The following is a 24,113-nucleotide window of genomic DNA, read 5'->3' on the forward strand; positions in this document are numbered from 1 at the left end:
TGCCAGTACTGAGTGTGTCGTGTCGCCTGAATAATTACCTAGTATTTTTCATTGCTGATCCTGAAATAAAACTATTGTATTCACTTTTTCCTGTAGTAAATGTGTAAGTTGTGTAAATTATTTATAAAATATGTCAATTAAAACTACTGCGCTACTGCTTGCCAAGCTAACCGTCTCAAACACCACTCTTGCTTAAAAAACAAGTCGTCTTTCATTCAAAATAGTTTATTGCTATCATGCAGGAGTGCCATAAAAGTTTAGAACGTCACAGAAGATGCAAAATTATTTAGTTCTTTGTACAAATATGTTTTCATAAATAGTAGCTCAAAATGAGAAATAGAGATGAGTTCAATCGACAAAATGCTCCTGTCAATCACTTCCCCTGATCCAAAAGGTGTTCCAGTAGTTTGCATGCATCAGCGTAGTGCAGTATACTGTGAGCGGACAGACAGACATACACTGACAGCAGAATCCATTTACAGTTTCAACGTGCAAGAGGTACAAATGTTACTTCTTTATAAGGTACCAATAGAATTCCATATTTTCAACTGCAGGATGAGCGAAAACATTTACATTTTGTTTACATCCATACTGTCAAACCGAGTCCTCTTAAGGGGGAGATCGTGTCTATGAAGTTTGCAGCGCTGCTTGTTTGGGGAGCGTGTCTGGTTATGGATCTGGCCCTAGCCCATTTGTGCTCTCACAGACCCCTCAACAAAGAGCAAGTATGTGTTAAGGATCTGTAAATCGAATTTAAAAAACATAATAGTATGTGCTTGTATTGTTTGTGAGTGCGGATGAACAGTGATAGTTTACGACGATGGCAAACCTATTGTCTACCTAAAGAGGATTACAAATCGCCTACCACTTTGAAAACGTCAGTTAAAAAATAAGTCTGGATGATTGGTGTCCCTGTTAACCAATATTTTAGACCTTGCAGTACCCTGTCATGGATTAGAGATAAGGTCGTTCTAGTGATGCCAAAACTGCCTTCCAGGTACAGTAATAGCATACCCAACTATAAGAGTTATTTCTGCAGCCTCGAAGATAAGACTGTCTTGTCTGAATCTTTGGCTTGCTTTAATTGGCACATCGTGAGAGCTACACACCTGGAGACCACATTGATTCACTCATCAGACTGCTATGAAAAAGTTAACAAATTGCAAGTAGGTCTGGTAAGTGCTATACATTAAATACAAACAAATATTTAAAATATCAGGGAGAATTTCTGTCAGGTGAATCTATTGAGGATATGTCATGTGTCAGGTGATTTTTTTGCATTGTAGTTTTCATTCATCACTGGTTGTGTGGCCTTAAATGGGGTTTCGAATACAGACTTATGTGTACATTTGCAACCGAGTGTGGGTAGTTGCCCGATGTCTAGCTCAGTGTTCTGCCAGTGTAGATTCTACATATTTCATATTAGAACAACTGACTCAGGGAGGTTTAAAGTAAAGTTCAGCCCTTTCAGCCCCCCCTTCACCATTGACTAATACTGCATGTTGTAAAACTGTCCTGTCCACCTATAATATTCGAGTTAAAACAAACACATACTGTAACAGAGATGGTTGGAATCACTGAAACTAAACAGCAGTTATTATTAAGCTTTGAGCGAACAGAAAAAGGACAAAAACCAAGCAAACACCTAAGAGCATTCGAGTATCAGTCAAACAAAAGTGAAGACATGCAAACTGCTAGAGATTGAATAACAGTACAACAAATTATCCACCCTGGAGTCACATTTCCCTTTGAGATTGGCACCTTTTCCTGCTGAATAAATAGTGCTTTTTACATTCCACTAAACAACCCACCCGTTCCCCAAATTTTCTTCATAGACCAACTAAATATAATAGTAATTAACTGGTTTCTCTCACTCTTCCCAGTCCATCTGAGGAAGCATCTAAAAACGCCACATAAAGGCAACAATTTGTGCCAATCATTTGAGACCAGTAAATAAACCAACATAAAAAACAATAATTCTCTTTCAAAAACAAAACGGGAGTACAGTCACACAGTTCCGGCAGCTCTTTAGTAGTTCATAGTCCTTATTATTTCTTTTGCTTTTTGAAGATCTTGAAGGTGTGTTTCTTACGGCTGGCTGCGGAGTCTGTCTCTTCACCCGTGGAGCCGCTGTCGTCCTCCAGGGGGCTCTTCTTGGAGGAGAGCTGGGGGATGCGGCTGCTGCCCTTGGCCCCGGACCCCCCGACTACCCCAGCCTGGCCTCCCGTTGGGGAGGGCGTGTCAGGGTCAGTGGAGTTGGGGCTGAGGGAACGTGAGGACTCGGACAGACTGACGTTGATCTCTCCCATGCTGGCTGACTTCTCTATGCTGTAAACCTTCTTCATGAGGATGGGGCTGTCTGGGACCGCGTCTGCAGGGGATTCTTCCTCGGGGATGCGATTCCCTCCGTTGGGGGTGAGGGCATGCAGGGACAGGGGGTCGTCTGAGCGGCCTGGGGGGCCGTGAAGCAGGGATGTGGGCTTCACCGGGTGGCCCTTGGTGCTGTAGGCCGACAGGCGCTCCCCCATTAGGGAGAGAGACAGGGAGGAGTCGGAGTCAGAGCGATTGAGCTCCCTGCCGGCAGACAGAGGACAGACATATATAGAGAGTCATTACCTCGGTAGCAAAAACTGAAATCTTGCATGCTTGTACTTATGTCTGAAAAGCTCAAGAGTTTGGCCTAGAGCCAAATGTTGAAATCCACGCTTATTAGTACTGCAGGCAAGAAGGGAAGGAGGGTTGGAAACAGTGAGTACTATAATGAAGGAATAAATACAGTGGTATGAATTAAACAAACAAAATGTATGAGTAGCGTGTCCAATGGAACATCTTTTTATGAAATCCCTTAATGCAGCTAGGGACCAGCAGAGATGGGGATGAACGTCTGTGTGGAGAGGAGGCTCATGTACATGCAAGGAATGTGGAGAGGAGAGAGCTGCAGGAGAGCTGAGGGGAGGAGAGAGCTGAGGGGAGAAATAAGAGAAGAGGGAAGGAGAGAAGAGGGGAGGAGAGAATAGGAGCGAGCAGAGAGGAGGGGCGAGCAGATGGGTACCCGAAGCTGCCACTCAGTCTGGAGCGCCCTCTGGTGAGGTCTGAAGAGGCAGAGTCTGAGATGGTGTCCATGGGCTGGAAGTAGGAGGAGGGGAGGACATGGGCGGAGTGGGAGCTTCCCAGGGAGCTGGGCAGACAGGAGGAGGAGCAGGAGAGGAGGGAGGAGAGGGACTGAGGAGGTGTGGAGGAGGCGCAGAATATGGCGGGGTGCGAGACAGCCGAGGAGAGGGGGGGCAGACAGAAGTTCTCAAACTGTCCATATGATTGGCTGGGTGACTGGTACTGGGAGGTCCTAGACCTGGAAGGGTAAGGGCTACCCTCCCCTTGGTGCCCTCCCAACAGACAACCCTCCACCAACCTCTGGGAGCCCATAGCCAGCTGGGGGTCCATGTGGCGTTGACGGAGGGACATCATACTGGGAGCTGTGGGCACAGGAGAATGCGGTTAGAGACCATACGCTCTCAAAGAACCAAAAGTCAGTGTTGGACAACAGTGACACAAGACTGGGGGGGTAGGAGACTCGGGTGTTGGATCAAGGTCGACACGCAGGTCTTTGGGCCCATTGAGCTCCCAGTCCCTGTTTCTCAGTGAGGGTGTGACTTAACACATGCTTCAGTTAAGCTCTTAAGACAACCAGGGTAGAATAAAGGAGGGATGCCTTTGATAAGAGCTCAAGGCACACTGCAGGCTTGGGTCTGACCAATGAACAGCTTGGTATGAAAGAATAAAAACAAAAAAATGTGCGTTTCCATCGACATTTAATTGTTAATAACCATAACCTTCTCAAATCAGTCACTGTCTCAGTGCTGAGAAACACAGGTACAGGAAAGACAGGGTGTACTTGTGAGGGAGAGGGTGCTAAGGGGGTAGATGGAGGGAGGAGCAGGAGGGAGAGAGAGGGATCAGTCAGAGGTGTTAGCCATGTCCAAGAGAGGCAGGGATAGAATAGCAGGCTGGCATCAGATGGTCAGCTGTCCATATATAGACCTGTCCCATGACAAACATGTTTAGGTGCTCTAAGCAGCTCTGACTGGAGTGACTTTGGGAGAGGGGGGTGGGGGGTGGGGGGGGGGGCAGACGGAAAGGGGAGTCCAGGTTGAAAAAGAGGGGGCAGGAGTAACAAGCCAACCGGAGTGTTTCCACATGACCCGGCAGGCAGGCCCCATGGACCAGAGGTCACTGGCTCGACGTTCCATCAGCCAGGAGGCGTCTGGAGTTGGCGGTGGAGAATAGAGGGGAGTGTTATTCATGTGGATTTGAAGACTTACTGAAGACTGTAGTGGCAGAGGAAGGCTGTATTGCTTCCTGTGCGGTTAGTCAGCACTTTTCTTGTCTGTCAAGGTGTCTTTCAATCACAAGTCAAACACTAGGCTATGTCAGGAAAAGGAATACAGTTCTTTAAATGATATTCTTGCCCTTGCCCTTATGCAGTATTATGAAAGCAACAGATGTAGGCTGCTGCATTTAAAGACAAAAATATAGACGCACATTTACTTTTTCTGTAAAAAATATAGATTCCGGCTACATTTATCCTAGATAAAATTCAGCTGATTTGAAACTAGGGTAATGCAAGGCAACGTTCTTAATAATTCTGGCTTAGTTTAATGCTTCTTACATACACATAACATTGCAATGGGCATACATACTGGGACACAATTGCTAAAAAATACATCAGCACAAAGATTTGGTGTCATCAAGTATGTATTTCTTTCTTCAAAAGCTCAATATCCACAGCATGGCATTATGAACAGTTTTCACATGATTCTCATACGCCATCTTTAGTCGAAGCAATTCAGATTTCCAACATGGAATAAACACCCAGTCAGCCCAATCAACATGTAGAAAAGAAACATGGAAAATTACATTTCATGTATTACAGATGTCCAACACTCATTCTCAATCACAGACACGCTACCCTGAAGCCCTTACAGTGGGGGGGGGGGGGGGGGGGGGGGGGGGTTGTGAAAGAATCCAAAGAATCATAAATACGTGGCAGATCCTGAATTCTCACAAGGATTTCTGGACCTCCCCGTAAGGCTCCTGGGGAGTTTAGGGGGTCGTTTGCCAAGCCCCATTGCGTGGCCCCCAGATTCAGACGAGCCCTTACATTGCAGAGTTCCAGGTGTCATCATGTCCTCATCCATGTCCTCCATGTCCTCCGACATCATGAAGTGCTGGGGCGTGGCCCGGCCCCCCATGAAGCTGGGGTCGAGGTTCAGGGAGGAGGCCAGCGAGGGCAGCCCCGGGTTGTGGACCACGGTGAAGCCCGTCAGGATCTCGATCTGCTGCCAGCGATGCAGCCTCTCCCTCAGAGCAGCCGTCACCTCCCCCAGCGCCTGTCTAGGGAGGAAGGAGACACATGACATGAGGACGTGTCTGGGAGCCAGCGGGGGACAGTTATGAGGACATCTGGACGTGCAGGGGACGGCTGTGTGACGGGTGACGTCTACGTATGAAACGCCTACTTTGCCGCCAGGATTTTGTGGTCCACGTCATCCAGGGAGGAGCTGTGTGCCACGTGGAACGTTCCAAACAGGGTGTTCCTTTTCTTCTTGATCTTCTCGGCCTGTTACGGAAGACAACACATTGGTCCCCAGGACGTCCCCAACAACTGTGCAAGTGTGTGCGTTTTCCCTGACTGCTGCCTTACCCCCTCCTTGGCCACCAGCAGCTGTTTCTCGGCGTTCTGCTTCTTGATGTTGTAGTACTGGACCTCCACCTCGTGGGTGAGCTGCAGCCACTTCTGGAGGGCATCTGGTGGGGACCAGCTGCTCCGCGACTCCAGCTCCTTCTCCGCCTTCTTCAGAGCCATGCGCACCTGCAGCACACGCACGGCCCAGGGGTTAACAGTAAGAGATCACCAACCGACCACTTCCTGTATGTACCAACGTACCACTTCCTGTATGTACCAACCGACCACTTCCTGTATGTACAAACATACCACTTCCTGTATGTCCCAACGTACCATTTCCTGTATGTACCAACGTACCACTTCCTGTATGTCCCAACGTACCATTTCCTGTATGTACCAACGTACCACTTCCTGTATGAACTCAGCACTGACTTGTGAAATGGGGCCCAACAAAGCCTGTACTTAATGAGGGAAAACTAGAAGGGGAATGTTGTGTACGCTGTCATGTACTGCTACCACAATAGCAGGGCTCCAGAGACAAGGAGAATAATGTCCTGGACATGGTGACTGAAGAGCTCCCTTTGTCTCTGGGCAAGCTTGTCCTGGAGGCCTTCAGGGGCCCTCTATCTATCCAGGCCTTCACAGAGCCTGCTCCATGCGACCAGTGTGTGGACCATGTGACCAGAGTGTGGGCGGAAGAGGCCAAAGCGCCCCCCCCCCCCCGGCCGGCAGGGCACACAGCATGGCTGACCTCCGCTGGGAGCGGCACACAACACAGCAGGCTTTGGCACAAACCCCTACACTGTCCTCACTGCACAAACACACACTGAAATCATGGCTGGTTTGGGAAATAAACTGGAAGATAACCATAATTGCCACGCAAAGGAAAGTCATGTGAAACTAATTTGCTGTAATGCCAACTGACAACAGGTTACAGTGTTCATGTAGTGGTGGAATGGACCCGTTTCCTCCAGTACACTGTGAGCATCACAACGACTATACGCTAACCGTTTCATCTCACCGCCTCCGATCTGTAGTCCTGTCTTCAGGATGGAAATCAGATAACCAGTGAGTCTTCCTGTGTTCTGCTGTCAGCTGACCCTGGCAGCTCTTCCTGCTAGCTCCCCAGCGGGCAGAGCTAAGTGGGAGGCCTCCTACTGATGCTGTTCTCAGGCAGAATGTGTCAGAAAGGAAAAGACCCAGGCTCTCCTGCTGACCCTATCCCACATCGAAATCACTCTGGCTCGCTCTTCTAATGCCAAGATGTTTGACTGCAGTCCCAGACGGCTCTCCTCCACCACGCTCACAGGCTGTGGGTGCCCTGCTCCAGCCCTGTGTCTCACGCACGCACGCACACACGCACACACACACACGGGGGCCTCCTGTACCTGGTCCAGTTCTTCCTCTGCGTATTTCTGCCGGCTCAGCTCGTTCTCGGTGCCCTCGCGGAGCCCCTTGAGGCGCTGGGCCTCCTGTTTGGCCGAGTTGATCTCATCCCTCAGCTTCTGCTCCAGGTTCACCTTCTCCACCTCCACCGTGCGGTGCTCCTCCTGGGCTATCTGCAGCCTGGGGGAGACACACAGAGACAGAGGGCTCCATTTGAGAAGACGGTGCCTGAGGTATTAATGAATGAATGCCTTTTATTGTCATTGCACATAACAAAATTAAATTGCACTTCTCCTGGTGGTGGAACATAGTATGACAGGACAAAATAGTAAAACATGAAGAAGACGTAAAAAAGTCAGCTGCTTAAGCCTTAATAAAGGGACATCGTAGAGAGCAAGGCCGGGCCAAAGCAGGAATGAGAGCTTAGTGACACAGTTTCCCGACCCGCACTCACCTCGCTCCCTCCCTCTCTCCCAGGGTTGAGTTACAAAGCACCAAGCAACATAAGACAACCATAGATGCACTCTAGAACAGCAGTCCCCAGTGTCTCAGATACTACCGGGCCTGGGTCTATAGAAAGACCATAGAAGGACACAGTTTGAAGGGCTGGCGTTGTCATGCTGCTTAGACCCCATCAAGTCACACTACTGAGAGAACTGTGACAAGACCAGCTCATTAGAAAAGCCAAGATTTAGAATGATCTCAAAAAAGTGGGTTCAATCATCTAGGTGTAGAGTCTAGGACTTGGTGCTTACACATAATCTAGGAATTGATATTGACACACAAGTAAAATCTCCTAAACCAGACAGGTGCTCATGAGAGAAAGTAGAGTAGCAGCAATAATACCAAGCAGCAGAGCAATACCATATTCCTCCAGCAGAGAGCAGCCTACATTCCAGTGTCTGGCCGGAGCTGGAAATGGCAAAACACAGAGGCCTTGGTGAAAGGTGATCTGGGTGGTCAGAGGATGGAAAATGTGGGCGGCAGGCCCTCCCGTTAATGCTGTCAACCTTGACCTCTGCCATTCTCCAGCCTCAGTCCCAGCAGATCTGAGCTCCACCACACACTGCCCAACAAAGCCCAGACTGCCAGTCTCACTGCACTGCAGGGTGTGACTATGGGCTTGTCTCCAGGACAATGGCTTCAGAGGCTCCATGTTGCAACAGCTTGCGCTTCCAGGCCTTATACAACTGACATGGTTGCATGGCCTATTATCAAGATGTTTATGGTCTGCATTTGTCTACCAATAAACGCCATAATTAGGCTTGATGTGATGGAAAGTAGCATGGCTACATTTGCATTGCAGATTCACCACGATAGCAGCTCTGTACCCTGTTGCGTGGTCCTGTACAGACTCACTGACCAAACTGAGAGGGTGAGGCAGAGCTGCAGATGACGTGTTAAGTGTCGATGCTTAACACCAGCTGCCATAGTAAAAGACACCCAGGAAACAGAGTGGGACCCCTCCCCCTGGCCTGCTCCAGAGGGCAGCAGGGAGAACAGGGGGGGGTCGATGCAGGGCTTCAGGCCACGCGATCTGCTGGAAGGACTGGACAGACTGCACCTGGCAGTAAGGATCAGCACGGACACACGGTTAGAGGACATGCTTCCCGTCTGTCCCAGCTCCACTCAGAGGACATGTTTCCTCTCTGTCCCAGCTCCACTCAGAGGACATGTCTCTGTCCCAGCTCCACTCAGAGGACATGCTTCCTCTCTGTCCCAGCTCCACTCAGAGGACATGTCTCTGTCCCAGCTCTACTCAGAGGACATGCTTCCTCTCTGTCCCAGCTCTACTCAGAGGACATGCCTTGTTTCTGTCCCAGCTCCACTCAGAGGACATGCTTCCTCTCTGTCCCAGCTCCACTCAGAGGACATGCTTCCTGTCTGTCCCAGCTCCACTCAGAGGACATGCTTCCTCTCTGTCCCAGCTCCACTCAGAGGACATGCTTCCTCTTTGTCCCAGCTCCACTCAGAGGACATGTCTCTGTCCCAGCTCCACTCAGAGGACATGCTTCCTCTCTGTCCCAGCTCCACTCAGAGGACATGTCTCTGTCCCAGCTCCACTCAGAGGACATGCCTCCTCTCTGTCCCAGCTCCACTCAGAGGACATGTCTCTGTCCCAGCTCCACTCAGAAGACATGCTTCCTCTCTGTCCCAGCTCCACTCAGAGGACATGCTTCCTCTCTGTCCCAGCTCCACTCAGAGGACATGCTTCCTGTCTGTCCCAGCTCCACTCAGAGGACATGCTTCCTCTCTGTCCCAGCTCCACTCAGAGGACATGCTTCCTCTCTGTCCAAGCTCCACTCAGAGGACATGTCTCTGTCCAAGCTCCACTCAGAGGACATGCTTCCTCTCTGTCCCAGCTCCACTCAGAGGACATGTCTCTGTCCCAGCTCTACTCAGAGGACATGCTTCCTCTCTGTCCCAGCTCCACTCAGAGGACATGCTTCCTCTCTGTCCCAGCTCCACTCAGAGGACATGCTTCCTCTCTGTCCCAGCTCCACTCAGAGGACATGTCTCTGTCCCAGCTCCACTCAGAGGACATGCTTCCTCTCTGTCCCAGCTCCACTCAGAGGACATGTCTCTGTCCCAGCTCCACTCAGAGGACATGCTTCCTCTCTGTCCCAGCTCCACTCAGAGGACATGTCTCTGTTCCAGCTCTACTCAGAGGACATGCTTCCTCTCTGTCCCAGCTCTACTCTGAGGACATGCCTTGTTTCTGTCCCAGCTCCACTCAGAGGACATGCTTCCTCTCTGTCCCAGCTCCACTCAGAGGACATGCCTCCTCTCTGTCCCAGCTCCACTCAGAGGACATGCTTCCTCTCTGTCCCAGCTCTACTCAGAGGACATGCCTTGTCTCACAATCAGCACAAGTCGTACTTTATCAGAACCCTTTTATCATATCATTTTCCTAGTATTATGGTCAGGGTTATTTTCTTCTACATATTAATTCACTGTCATCACTGAAGGACAGTTGTGGAGGACGGGTCATCATGTCCCCAGTATGCTGTCAGGCGGTCAGGGCCTGGTGGCTAGGGCCATGGCTGTGTCGGCCCCCGGCCCAGAGAAGCCTTCCTCATAGGCCCAGCCTGATGGATACAGGACAACTGTCTTGCCTTTAAATGAGTGTGAATTATTTTGTATAACACTTGATTTTATTCTCTTAAATATAATTCTTACATTATCCTTGAATTCCTCTGACCCACATGCCTCAATAGAGACTTTGCAGCAAAGCATTTCTGTGTCAGATCTTTTTTCTTTCTTTTTTTCTTAAATCCCATTTTTCCTTCCACAGATGCCTGGTCTCTGCCCTCCTCTCACAGGCTGCCCCTACCCCGGCTCTCCCCACCCTGCATGTCCCAAGTCTTCCCCCACCCCTCCTCCCCCTTACTCATGGGAGTCTTCCTATTCAACTCCAGAAGTAGGTCGTTGCACCATGACAATACAGAGCATTGAGCTAGTTAGTAGTAGAAACCTTATCATGCTGTGGTAAACTATTGCCAGACATTAGCTGTACAAACATTAGTACAAGAACTGCTAGATTTCCTCTTTCAAATCAATACACACCTCGCATTATTCAGCTTTAAAAAAGAAATACAGCTCAATAAATGCTAAAGAAGTGTAATGGAGAGTTCCAGTAAAGAATCCAGCAGGGCAGTTCTACCTGCCATGATGGGAATATTACCCTGAGCACAGCTGAGATTTAAACCCAGCTGACACATCATGGCGTGAGGTATGGCCGTGAGGCTTCACCATGGAAGCGAGCCGACAGAAACAGCACTACTAAACCCTGTAACAGCTGTCTGAGGACCTGATCTACAAGGTGTCTGTCTAGGCTGGAGGATGTCAGCAATCGTGAAGCTGTCCCAAGGCTGCACTCACTCAAGGAACACGCACAAACGGGAACACGCAGCCTTGCCCTCTGCCCGACTGACCTCCGAGAAAAGGCCCCGTCTATCGGCCCCTCACGGCAGTCATATTACAGGAGTGAAGGAGTGGGTCCCTGGGTAAAGGATTTAATATACTGTGTGTGTGTGTGTGTGTGTGAGAGGAAGGAATCTGTCTCCATGTTGCTGAGGTGAGAGAGCATGGTCATCTCCAGGGTTAACTGCAGTGTGAGAGCAGGAAGGCAGACAGGGGCCCAGCCAGGCTTACTGTCAGGGGGGGGTGGCAGGGTTGTAGGTTGCCAGCCCTGTCCCCTGGGCACTGGATGGGGTCTGACGGGCTGTGTTCACTGAGACATACTTTCCACTCCCCCCCCCCACACACATGCCGACACACACAGGCAGCTGCGAGGTACTACACGGCTACGGGACGACAGGCAGCGCGCCAGGGGACCAGGGTCAAAGGTTGACGAGGACACAGGGGGGTCGAGAGATGCCTACTTCAGCGGGAGAGGAAAAAAAAAAAAAAAAAAGCTCTGACGCAACACCCGAGTTGTCGAGTTACTTAATGACCCGGATGTTTGACAAAAACGAGCTGCTTCTGCAAATCGTGACTTGTCACGGACTGGAAGTTGGTGACTACCAAGTGAGTCACAGTCCAGCTCTCACACGAGCCACACACCCACTTCCTCCTTCTGAGGATCCGGCTTTCAAATGTCACATGACGAGAGATAGAAAGAAGATAGAAAGGAGAGACTTTGCAGAAGTAGCCAACACATGACTCCTCCGTGAACCATGTTAAGAGCACAACATTAGCTTCTCTTCTCTGGACAGAGACTGGAGGGACTCACAAGGTCACCCTGTAGAGACACCGAGTGTCGGTGGACACGGTGGAAGTCACTCACTTCTGTTGCATGTCGTGCAGGCTCTGCTCGGCCCTCTGAAGACCCTCCAGGTCCCCCATCATCTTCTTCATGTGGTCCTTCGAGTAGCGGTTCTGGATGTAGGCAAACCAGCAGCCACCTACTCCAATCACTATGGATACCACCAGCATGAAGTCCTTCAGGTGGTGGTGTCTGTTCACTAGGAGAGAGAGAGAGAGAGAGAGAGAGAGAGAGAGAGAGAGAGAGAGAGAGAGAGAGAGAGAGAGAGAGAGAGAGAGAGAGAGAGAGAGAGAGAGAGAGAGAGAGAGAGAGAGAGAGAGAGAGAGAGAGAGAGAGAGAGAGAGAGAGAGAGAGAGAGAGAGAGAAAGAAAAGAAAAGAAAGAGTTGACAATCTGTGAAGAAGTGACCCTGAGACATCAATAAACCAAATAGGACCCTTATTCATTTCAACTATTAACCATGTCACATTCCATCACGATGCACCAAGTCTTTGTGAAAACGCTCTGAAAGTAAGCTGTCTGAAGTCCCCTTCATGCACCCTAGGCCAGGTTCATCCTTAAAGGTGGACGAGCGGGAGATTGGTGTGTGAAGGACCCCCTCCTTAAACACCCAGCTAAAACCAGATTAACACAATCTATTTCAGTCTGGTAACGGAGCCTGAACAACAACATGGGAGAGAACACAGGTTGCTGGCACCCATGATGACATTGACATGTGTGAACGTCCTCAGTCATAACGTCACTGTCTCGAAGCAGCCTGAACCATTACATTCCACGCATGTACAGACAGGTAGGCTGCCTGCAACAAAGCTCTGGGGCAAGATGGCCACCATGTGTAAGTAGCACCAGGAGACAGAAGCACAGCGCTCTCACCTAACCCAACAGACAAAAGAGGACGTTTAGTCATATAGTTTCAGATGGCTGAGCGGTTAGGGAATCGGGCTATTAATCAGAAGGTTGCCGGTTCGATTCCCAGCTGTGACCTGTGAAGCTTTACAGCAAGTCAGCCAGCCAGCCAAGACCAGTGAAGCTTTATAGCCAGTCAGCCAGCCAGCCAAGACCAGTGAAGCTTTACAGCCAGCCAGCCAAGACCAGTGAAGCTTTACAGCCAGCTAGCCAAGACCAGTGAAGCTTTACAGCCAGTCAGGCAGCTCAGACCAGTGAAGCTTTACAGCCAGTCAGCCAGCCAGCCAGCCAAGACCAGTGAAGCTTTACAGCCAGTCAGGCAGCTCAGACCAGTGGAGCTTTACAGCCAGTCAGGCAGCTCAGACCAGTGAAGCTTTACAGCCAGTCAGGCAGCTCAGACCAGTGAAGCTTTACAGCCAGTCAGGCAGCTCAGACCAGTGAAGTTTTACAGCCAGTCAAGCAGCTCAGACCAGTGGAGCTTTACAGCCAGTCAGGCAGCTCAGACCAGTGAAGCTTTACAGCCAGTCAGGCAGCTCAGACCAGTGGAGCTTTACAACCAGTCAGGCAGCTCAGACCAGTGAAGCTTTACAGCCAGTCAGGCAGCTCAGACCAGTGGAACTTTGCAGCCAAGACATCCAGCCAGGCATCCAGGGTCAGTGGAGTTTAGAATGACAGTAATGGTCATTCATCATTGGGATGGCTGTATAAGCACTACAGCTCAGTAGAGTTATATAAAGAGGAGGTGTGTAATCTAGAGTCCACAGAACAGTGGGAACGTAAGCAGTCCCCCACCTGCATACTCCAGAGCAGATCAGAGTACACCATGGTGTAATGACCAGGGTTTTTATTTATTTTTACTAACGTGTATTAGCTAATCCATAAATCAGTCTTTTCAGTAACACAGACAATGTTCCATTCGCTTGTTCTTAAACTGCTGCATTGCAGAATCTCTGGAATGTTGCAGAGACTTGCTTAACTGCATCTAACTGTTTAACTAACCATTAGACAGGAAGGAACATGGCAAAACGGTGTCTTCTCATTTCTCAACGGTGTCGTCCATTTGTGAGACTTAGCCTATTTACATAACACCATTGTGAGAGGTGTCCTGAAACGATGCTGACTCGGCCAACCTGGGTGTGTTCCTGACGAGCCCCCCTTGGGTCTGTGTGTCTGACGAGGCCAGCCTGTGTAGGTGTGGTGTGTGCCTCTCCACAGGCCCTTCATGGCTTCCCTACTGGAGCTGTCAGGTCCAGGCGGCCCCCTCTGGTCTCCCCTCCAGCTGGGATGCTTCTCCAAACACACCCACTGACACATGCCAGGCACAGACCACAGCGAACACAGACCTCCTGGAAACTTGCTTTGAAACAGGATTAAAAAAAAAAAAAAAAAAACCTTTCTCTAAAAAGGTTCAACCATCTTAGCCTGCTTTCTAACTGTTTCCTATCCTTTCATCCGTGCTCTTTCATTTGTATGTTCTCCTCTTTGCAGGCATCTGCTTACATGTAGAGAGAATCCAGCGATGGTACTAACACTAGAGGTATGTTATAGAGAGAACCTACAGAGATAGTACTCAAGGCTTGTACTATGGAGAGAATCACAGAGATAGCACTAGTACTACAGGCATGTACATAGGCTGGATGCTGTGGGGCGGAGCTACAGGTTTAAAGGGACAGACGAACAGTCTTGTATTCTCTGCACCCTGTACTGGTGGAAAGAGGATTTTTTTTTTTTTTTTTTATTATTTGCCTCAGTGCGCCAGAGAGCTGTGCTTGGAATACAGAGCAGCTCAGGGACACCTCCTCTCTCTTCCCCTTTTCCTCTCCTCCTCTCTCCCCCCTTTCCTCTCGTCCTCTCTCCCCCACCACCTGTCTTCCTCTCTACCCGCCCTCCTCTCTCACCGTACTCCTTTCTCCCCCACCTCCTCTCTCTTCCCCACCTCCTCTCATCTCTTCCTCCCTTTCCCTCCTCTTCCTCTCTCCCCCCCCACCTTCTTTTCTCCTTGACATACTATGCTGTTTACTATGCTGCAGCTGAATGAATCACTCGAAATAAACACAGATTGTCAGAGTAGTCTGCATCAGAGAGGGTCAGTGCAGTTAGGTAAGCTAGCTCACAGATCCTTCAGAGCAGGAAATAAAAGATGACTTCCTGAAAAAAAACTGGTTGAGTGGAGGAACGCTATAAAAACAAGAAGTTCTGGCTATCCTTCTCTGACATTATAACCAAAAACAATACACATGCCTTATTTGCTACAGTTGACAGGCAAATTTTACAAGCAGTTGGTGCCTCCACACCAACCACAGGATATGAGTTGTCCCCATCGTTAAATAACATCCATTCAAATGTCATGACACAATTTCATTCAATCAACCAAAGAAGCCTAGAAGACATTAGACAACATCTGAAAACTTCCTCCTGCAGCTTGGATATTCTACCAACACACTTTTTCAAAAAGCTTTCACACTGCATGACCACTGACAAACTGATCTTTTACAAATTATAAACACATCCCTTCTCTCAGGTGTATTCCCACAAGCCCTAAAACTGCAGTTATTAAACCACTCCTAAAAAAGGCTAGTTTAGACCCTGAAATAATAAAAAATTATAGGCCAATATCAAACCTCCCATTTTTAAGTAAAATAATGGAAAAAGTGTTTTTTTCACAGCTGAACAACTTCTTGGCCGAAAATAACAGTTTTTATTATTTTCCAGTCCGGTTTTCATCAGCACCACAGTACTGAAACTGCTCTTGTTAAGGTCTTCAACATCATCCACTTAGACACAAACAGTGGTAGAACTTCAGTCTTAGTATACTGGATCTGGTTTATAAAGCACTGAATGGTTTAGGGCCTAAATACATTGGTGATCTGCTGCTACCTTATGAACCATCCCGACTCAGGTCACCTGGTACTGGTCTGCTTTGTGTTCAAAGAGTCAGAACTAAACATGGAGAAGCAGCTTTCAGTTTTTCTGCTCCACATATCTGGAACAATGTCCCTGACAGCTGCAGGTCTGCTGAGACCCTCAGCTCCTTGAAATCCAGATTGAAGACTTCTTGCTTTTTGACAGTTTTCAATGTTTTATTGAATGTTCTTAATTGTTTAAAATCAGGTTTTCTTTTGCATTATGTTTTGATTCTTTTAATGGTGTTATCACTAGACGGTATTTATAAGACGCACTGACTTACTCAATGGTGCACCAAACAGAACGGTATCCAAAGATTTGAGCTGTAACTTCTGGACGTGGCTACGATCCAGTATCTTCAGAACTGACAGAGTGAGAGAGGTGTTCTTCACGGCCAGCCTGAGGGAACAGACAGAGAGACATGAGGGTTATTGGCGGTTTACAGGGAAGGTGCTGATCGCCAGCCTCCTCTTGTCACTTACCGGGGCATGGCACTGCCGTTGAAGTGGTACTTGCGGAAGGCGTCGACGTACTGAGGCAGCTCCACATAGGTGATCAGCCACACCACCACCTCATCCACTGTCCAGTTGTACACTGCAAAACACGGATACACACTTTGAAATACAGTGGAACACAAACTCTTCTCAGGTGAAGCTCACCAGTGGGGTTTGAAATATAGACAGGAAATAAAGATAAAGAACAAAGGCTTCCTGGGTATGAAGAACAAATGCCTTATATAACAGACAAAACGTGTCTCTGACTCAGCCACCTATTTCCTCCAAGGCCTGACCTTTGGGCCGGATGAATGCTAGGGCTAGGCCTGGAGCTGGACCTAGGGCTAGGCCTGGACCTAGGGCTGGACCTAGGGCTGGACCCAGGGCTGAGGCTTGGAGCTGGACCTAGGGCTGGACCTAGGGCTGGACCCAGGGCTGAGGCTTGGAGCTGGACCTAGGGCTGGACCTAGGGCTGGACCTAGGGCTGGGCCTGGGGCTGGACCTGGGCCTAGGCCTGGGGCTGGACCTAGGCCTAGGGCTGGACCTAGGCCTGGGGCTGGACCTAGGCCTGGGGCTGGACCTAGGGCTACGGGTTGGGGCTCCATGTGGAACCCACAGGGATTCAGTCACATCCTCCCCTAGGTTGCCAAAACTCACATAGACACCCGTCATCTCCAGTTACAGCTCCTATAACATAACACCAGACCTCTAGCAAACACATCTGGGATTCTCTTCAATATTTCAGGGGCAGGTCGGATCACGTAGGAGCTATCCTCTATCATAACACGCATGTGAACGTAAACACTCTCTGAAGACGGGGCCAGGGAGATCCACTCCAGGCTCCTTCTGGAAGGGATTCAACAATGTGGGCTGTAGTAGTGAGCTACTTGCTGCAGGTCCAGCTCAGACCCAGTTTTCTGCCTCCAAAACCTCCTCTGAGGCCTGACGAGGAGCTGCAATGCAGCGGCAACCAGACAGCAAGCGGGGGGGGGGGGGGGGGGGGGGGCAGAGGTGCGGGGGGGGGGGGGGGGGAGCAGAGGAGAGACGTGTGAAAATCCACAAGTGGTGTATGATAACGCCTGTTAAAGAAGTCAGCAGGACAAAGGGAGGAAGGAGCAGGTGAGAGGTGAAGTGCCTGTGTGTGTGTGTGTGTGATCTGTGTCAGGATGCCGTGCTGACAGGTTCTCTGATACCCCACTGCCTGCAGGGGCTGGCTAAATGGTGAGCACTTTGCTTGACAATGCCAACATGCTCTGCTCCTGAGGCTGGTGGACTGTACTCTACCCTGCCCTAGCCTCAAAGTCTTGAGAGTTCATTACATTTCACTGATTATGGTGAGAATAGTAAACAATGCAAAATGCAGCCTTTGGTACAAGATATTCTGTGGATGGTAATGTAGGATAACAAATACAGAACACATTGTGTCTTTAAAAAGCTTGACATCACGTGCGAGGGAACAGAGTGAACAGAATGAGATTCACATGGTCTGTTTCTGAGACTCATTTATGCAAATAGCCTGCCTGGGGATAGGCAGCTTGGTGCTGTTGTTGCTAAGTAGTGATCAAACTGCAGCAATGTTCCTACCTGCTGAACCCTTCCATGCGTTCCAAAGGTCCTCCACGCTTATGAACTGGTCATCACCATGGAAACTGTTGTGCTTGCCTTTGGGGTCATGGTAGTTGAGGTCTTCCCTGAGGAACTACAGGGTAACATGGAGAAGGAAAACAGAGTTACACTCAACCTAACACTGACGAAAATTAGGGTACACAGAGGAGTCATTAATCCAGATTCATAATCCGGTCATGTTTTTGGGGGATATACTATGCAAAGCATTCTTTAGGTAACATACTTCAGGAGCTACACATGCCTTTGGCCTAGATTGCATCCCTTATTGTGCTCCGTGGAATCAAAGCATTCATGGACAAGTGGGTTTAAATAAACACTGGCACACACTTGGAGTTGGACTGATGGAATGCGGAAACCTTTTGGATACATTTTGTTTTTTTATGATGAGTATCTAGAGAACTCAAACAGCCTGGCGAGCACACCTCGTGTTACTAAATAAGGACATGTCGTCAGATACATCAGATACAAGTGTAGTGGTCGGAACTGACAGTGGAAAAATTACGTCTTGGGGGGGGGGGGGGGGGAGTTGTTCTGCTTCAGCCCCAGAGGAGGGGAACAGCATTCCAAACATCAGCTCCAACTGATGTGGAGATAATACCCATGGGATTGTGTAGACAACATCTTTCACTGAATGCAGTTTCACAAAGTCAGACCACACTCCCACTAACACAACAAAAAGACAATCAACAAACAGCCAGCTTTCATGACAACGGTGTACCCCTTACAGCACTTGGCAGTCCATCAATCTCACATGCATTCCGCTGCCAAGGCCTCAGTACGAAGCACAGGTCATGTCAAAGCCTCTCCAAGCCTGTTCTGTTGAGCAACACTCCAGCGATAGGGCTTAGCTGACATGAAATCTGTCCATGTTGTATCGTCAGCCCCCATGCTGTTCCCAGAGGGTGAGAAGCTTGGCTCCAGTGAGACACACACCCCCACAAAGTGCAGCTCATGCTCCAGCAAACCAAATTGATGGAGGAGAACCATCACCATGAACGATGTGGTTTATTGTTCAGAGTGTTCTTGATGTCTATGGCTTTCATGACAGAGCTTGAGCGGGGGGGGGGGGGGGTTGCAAGTGATCAAATCTATTCTTATATTCTTAGCATTGCGGTCTCATATACTGCTTATTCGGTTAATGTTTTAAACAAGACATCTTTCTCAAATGTATATTTGATGTTTTAAATCTCCCTGCAGAGCTGTGCTAGTGCTCAGACCTCTCCCATGTTTTCCCTCATCTACTGTTGGCTGAGAGCCAGACCAGACCACTAGCTCTGCCTGCTGCTCTGCTCTGCGCTTTGCTTTCAGGGATGTCGACCTACTTGCCAAGTTCCTCCTCCACAACACCAGGGAGCTGCAGAGAAGAGGAGGGCCATCCCAGACTGACTACTCTGCATGAGGTCACTGGGGAAACCTCCACAGGCCACCCTGATAGGGCTGGCTGCAGGGCTGCAGTGTGAGAGGGCTGGCTGCAGGTATGCAGTGTGAGAGGGCTGGCTGCAGGTATGCAGTGTGAGAGGGCTGGCTGCAGGTATGCGGTGTGAGAGGGCTGGCTGCAGGGCTGCAGTGTGAGAGGGCTGGCTGCAGAGCTGCAGTGTGAGAGGGCTGGCTGCAGGACTGCAGTGTGAGAGGGCTGGTTGCAGGTATGCAGTGTGAGAGGGCTGGCTGCAAGTATGCAGTGTGAGAGGGCTGGTTGCAGGGTTGCAGTGTGAGAGGGCTGGCTGCAGGTATGCGGTGTGAGAGGGCTGGCTGCAGGGCTGCAGTGTGAGAAGGCTGGCTGCAGAGCTGCAGTGTGAGATGGCTAGCTGCAGGGCTGCAGTGTGAGAGGGCTGGCTGCAGGGCTGCAGTGTGAGAGGGCTGGCTGCAGAGCTGCAGTGTGAGAGGCCCTGGTTGCAGGGCTGCAGTGTGAGAGGGCTGGCTGCAGGGCTGCAGTGTGAGAGGGCTGGCTGCAGGCCATCCGCAGACCACAGGTTATATCTTACCAGAGATGAGCCTGCAAACAGGAATGCCTGTGGCCAGACTACCAGGAGAGGCCCAGGACACTATCTAAGAAGAGGAACACAATCTCTACACTTCAAATAGAAGAATCCCAAATAATGTTGTGATTTAACAGATCCATTTAACAGATCCAGTTTTGCATGTATAGCAAAACCTCGGTGGACAGCTTACATTTAAAAGCCCAGTGTGGTTTCAATGGTAGGGAGGCACAAATCCACCACTTACTCCATTAGCATGATAATGTCCTTAAAGGTCTGCACTAAACTAATCCCGTTATCTTTAACCTATCCTGGATAAGTCACGGCTGACCAGAGACGATTCCGACATGTCTTCCTGGAAGCCTCGTCTGTGTGAGAAGTAGACACTGACCACGTCTGTCTCTGCCACATCCACGTTCCCGTTGGCGTCGTCGTCCATCTGCTTGTGGATGCTGCGGATGGCCTCGAAGCTCAGGATGGCGTTCCCGTCCTGGCACAGCGGCTCATCGATACGACAGAGTTCTGGAGGAGAGATGGAGACGTGCCTGCTGTGTTACAGTCTGCATAGAAGGGGCTGGCTCATCATGCATCTTACAAATGCAAGACGCAACAAGCAAATGAAATAAGGCGTCCATGATTATAAACTAATAGGCCAAGACACTGAGGTACAACAACCACATCAGAATCAGATTCTGATGTGGTTGTTGACACATGATACAGGAATGATCATGGTGCAGTCTAAAAGAAGACCCCTCACGCACTCTCAAGTCCTTAGCCAATAAGAGTTTCACATGAGGGTTGTCTATCCTGAGCATGACACAGTGGAACCGCCACACAAAGGAGAGTGACAATGCTCCTGCTGAGCACCGAGACAGTGTCCTCATGCTGCAGCAGACGCAGCCTCAACAAAGTCACAAAGGCTTGTCATTAACCAATGGGAAGTATCTCAAATCGAGAATACAGGAGGTAAATAGCATGAATTGCACATATTTTCTTGCGAAAACTTTGACTAGAGGGCTGAGGGTACCTCTGTTCTCAAACGTCAGTTTGCCAAGTCATGTTGTAATTCTGAGGACTTCACACATCAGGCTGAGACCAGTTCCTGCACACTAGCATGTCCTGATCCTCCCTGCCTGTAATATTAACACTTTCATCTCTAACAACCAATGCTGAAATCAAGAGCCATACAATTCCACAAAATTAGTTAACAATCAGTAGAGGGCATTTGGCCTAAATTACAGAAGCACTACTAGTTCAGGCTAACCAGGTGGGAATTATGGGTCCATACAACGATGAGCACACTCTCTGGCTCTCATTGTACTGCATGAGAAGTTCAATCATCTTGGGGAAAAACAGCTGTAATGCCTTGTTTGTTCCAGTCCCTGCAAATCTCTAGGATGACTCAGCAGCCAGCACTACGTAGCACAGGGCAGGCAGTAGCTGACCTCATGACTACAGAACATAGGCCTGCACCCAGGTCAGACCCCTGCATTCTTTCATATGACACCCCAGTGCTCGATACCATGAACTAGTGGCTAGTGGGTAGGCCTAGTGGGTAGACCTATGTGATCAACAGAAAACAAGTCACTGTGGACACTCAACACAAAGGCAAATAGGAAGGAATCTCATCAAATATTGGGCCAACATTTAGTTAATAGCATAGTTAAGGCACCTGACCCACATCTGATTAAAGGGAAGGGAAAAACATATTTAAAAAATAATCTAAATCAGGGGACTTTGGGTGAACCCTGGCACAATTTCAGAGCTGAGAAATGGGTGAGTGTTGTGTACAGGACAGGTTCCGCATTTTTGTCATTGAGTACATTTAGTACCAGTAAGTTTACATTCCAGGTGTGTGGTGCTCATGCATCCAAAGGTGGATGAAAGCAAACATTACAGCTTGCCACCTGTGGATCTCCCATGAATCCCACCCACCTGTCCCCATTTGCTAAGCAAAATTCCTGGGACTCTAGAGATTAGATATTAGCCTACCTTTTACAAGAGCCATGTTGGTTATGTAAGCCAGTCTCTCTGTGCGTGTAAGAGGAGCATGCACTCTGAGCTGTTCCACTTCATTGCCGGTGTAATTACCGTTCCCTACCCTCATTCCAGCAGGACAAATAAAGCTTCTTGGTCTGATGTCTGTTCAGAACCCTGTGCTGGCCCCAGCCTCTTCAGACAGATAGGCTATCACATGTTAGCTGTAAACCTGGCTTTCAATGAGCCCACAATGTAGGAGTCAACTATTTATGTACTGTTTTACCATTCTGAAACCTTTTCCGTCATATCTGATGTTTTGTGTCTGGGAAAATCTGCTGTTTTGGCTTTGAGAGTGGATTGTTTTCAAATGTTCCGTGTACATTCCATAATAAAATAGTGATGACTTCACATCATTACATTTCACTTCATACCTCTCCCATAATAATTGGATATGAAATGGTAACTCAGGTTGTAGAAAGTTCTTGAAAGTCATGGTTTATAACCTGGCAGCTTTGTTTAACAGCAATAGACTTGTGTCAACAGGCCCCTTGAACAGGAAGTCAAGCAACACAAGATAAATTACAAAAAAACAACCTGAACACCAACACTTGATGTTTACTTAAAATCACATGCTCTGTACAGTCACTGGATTAAATAACCTAACTATGAGGTAAACTAAATAGGACTGGCAGAGTTAAGCAATTAGGACCATAGGCTCTGTCAGTGAAAGTGTGTCTAACCTGGAACGGGAACATCAATGGTCTTGTTGATCATTTGTTTCAACTAGACCTCCAATTCATGGAGGTGGTACAGAACTCTTACATAACCATTCCGTTTGTATCCATCGGCTTACTCTAGACTTGCATGGCTCCATAGCCACTATGCCTCGATCTTGCACAGTGTGGTAATGTCTTCTGAAAAGCACTTTAGTTGCAATAAACACAATAAACACAGAACATGCACACCCATTCCTGACTAGGTGCTGTGATCTGGTGGGGAACAGTGAGCATACTGTATGCATACCCTGACTATTCTCAGCATGGCTACATTTAGAGCCATCGCAGTCTAAATTCAGACCCAGTACACAAGGTCCTACAGCATGTAGAGTACAAGAACATGTTACAACGTGACAGTTAAAAGCACGTACCTAGTAAAGGTGAGTGACTTCCCTCAGAAGCGACAACCAAACAAGAGTGGAAGGAAATATATCAAACTATACTTCATTATTTACTCACCTGACACCCCATTGTCAACATGCTGGAAGTCAGTGTTAGCTTGACTTGGTTTGTCTGTCCGGCTTTCTCCCACGATACATAAGCATACAATCCACAAGGGGACCAATTTGCTGAAATCCATAACGGATGTTTGCTATGGACAAAAGGAGAAGCGCTTCATTACTACCATTTGTTAGCTGGCTAACAACATGATGCATGGACATAAAGCAGGCAAAAAAATATGTAGGCGGGGAGTGTGGCGCGTTTATACAGTATTAAGGCCCCAGACATAACTAGTTTGCTAGGTAGCTAGCTACAAGCTAACCTAGTATTGCAAGCCGGGGCTAGCTAGCCCGTACTATATGTTAGCATTCAATATTAGTATACCTAACAAACATCTCGTTTACTCACACAAATAGTTATTCTGGAAAGCATATTTCACAATACAGAGAAAACTAGCAAGATACTGTAGTCTAGACAAATAAAAAAGTGACAACTGTCTGAGCTTGTATGTACAGTACTGTCCGGGCCTGAATCGGTTAACTAGCTCTAGCTAGCTAGATAAGCTTTCCTCCAGCTATCCATCTGGTATTAAGCTATGTTGTATCTGCTGTAGATATAACTAACATGATTTACGTCTGTACATGTGTCCCATTAATTCCTGCCAAGCTAGGCATTTTGTCTTCACTTTAGTTGATAATTAACATCTATGGAGATTTCCTAACGAAATCATCGCATGCGAGTTGCTCATTCTGCCAACCAGACAGCGATAACACAGCTAGTCAGAACACGTACTGCAAGCTAGTCCTAAATAGCTAGCAAGCTAATATAGCGTGCTGCCGCTAAAAGGTAAGACATCTGACGGGTTATACACAAGTATGTACCAAATAAAGGGTTTACCTTATCATAAACCTAAACTGCAGAGAGTGGTTTTCAGCTATGTGTTAACATTGCAGCGCACGCCGATGCTTGGTCCCCCATAGAGAACGCGCGTCACCTTCTTTACTGTGTGAGACTAGCAACAGAAATTGTGACACACATACTCTACCGCAGAGGTGGGGATGTAACGGGCAGCGTCGGGATTTCAACTCAAGCCTGCCACCTCGAGGCTTTTGAGTTCAGCTACGGGTCTCTGTGTGACGACTGCCTTTAACGACGTCCAGGGAACATTTTTCAA

At 48.6% G+C, this 24,113-nt stretch overlaps 1 protein-coding gene across 3 annotated transcripts; it reads right to left on the reverse strand.

Annotated features, from left to right (window-relative positions):
* Positions 1-209: 209 nt before the first annotated feature.
* Positions 210-23,971, reverse strand: stim1a (stromal interaction molecule 1a). Of its 3 annotated transcripts, XM_047036598.1 has the most exons (14): positions 23,837-23,971; positions 22,958-23,090; positions 20,134-20,264; positions 17,725-17,839; positions 16,129-16,240; positions 15,930-16,045; positions 11,859-12,036; positions 7,072-7,249; positions 5,702-5,869; positions 5,517-5,617; positions 5,159-5,391; positions 4,181-4,261; positions 3,053-3,473; positions 210-2,574 (listed from the first exon to the last, which is right to left on the reverse strand). In XM_047036598.1, exons 2-14 carry the CDS (start codon positions 23,076-23,078, stop codon positions 2,049-2,051), a joined length of 2,481 nt encoding a protein of 826 aa, XP_046892554.1. In that variant the 5' UTR covers positions 23,079-23,090; positions 23,837-23,971; the 3' UTR covers positions 210-2,048. The 3 variants fall into 3 exon arrangements, with proteins under 3 accessions (XP_046892554.1, XP_046892553.1, XP_046892552.1); XM_047036597.1 differs by lacking the exon at positions 4,181-4,261 and having other exon boundaries at positions 3,410-3,473; XM_047036596.1 differs by lacking the exon at positions 4,181-4,261.
* Between the last annotated feature and the right edge of the window lie 142 nt (positions 23,972-24,113).

This window comes from Hypomesus transpacificus, chromosome 15 (assembly GCF_021917145.1).
Source record: "Hypomesus transpacificus isolate Combined female chromosome 15, fHypTra1, whole genome shotgun sequence".
NCBI classification, from domain to species: Eukaryota; Metazoa; Chordata; class Actinopteri; order Osmeriformes; family Osmeridae; genus Hypomesus; species Hypomesus transpacificus.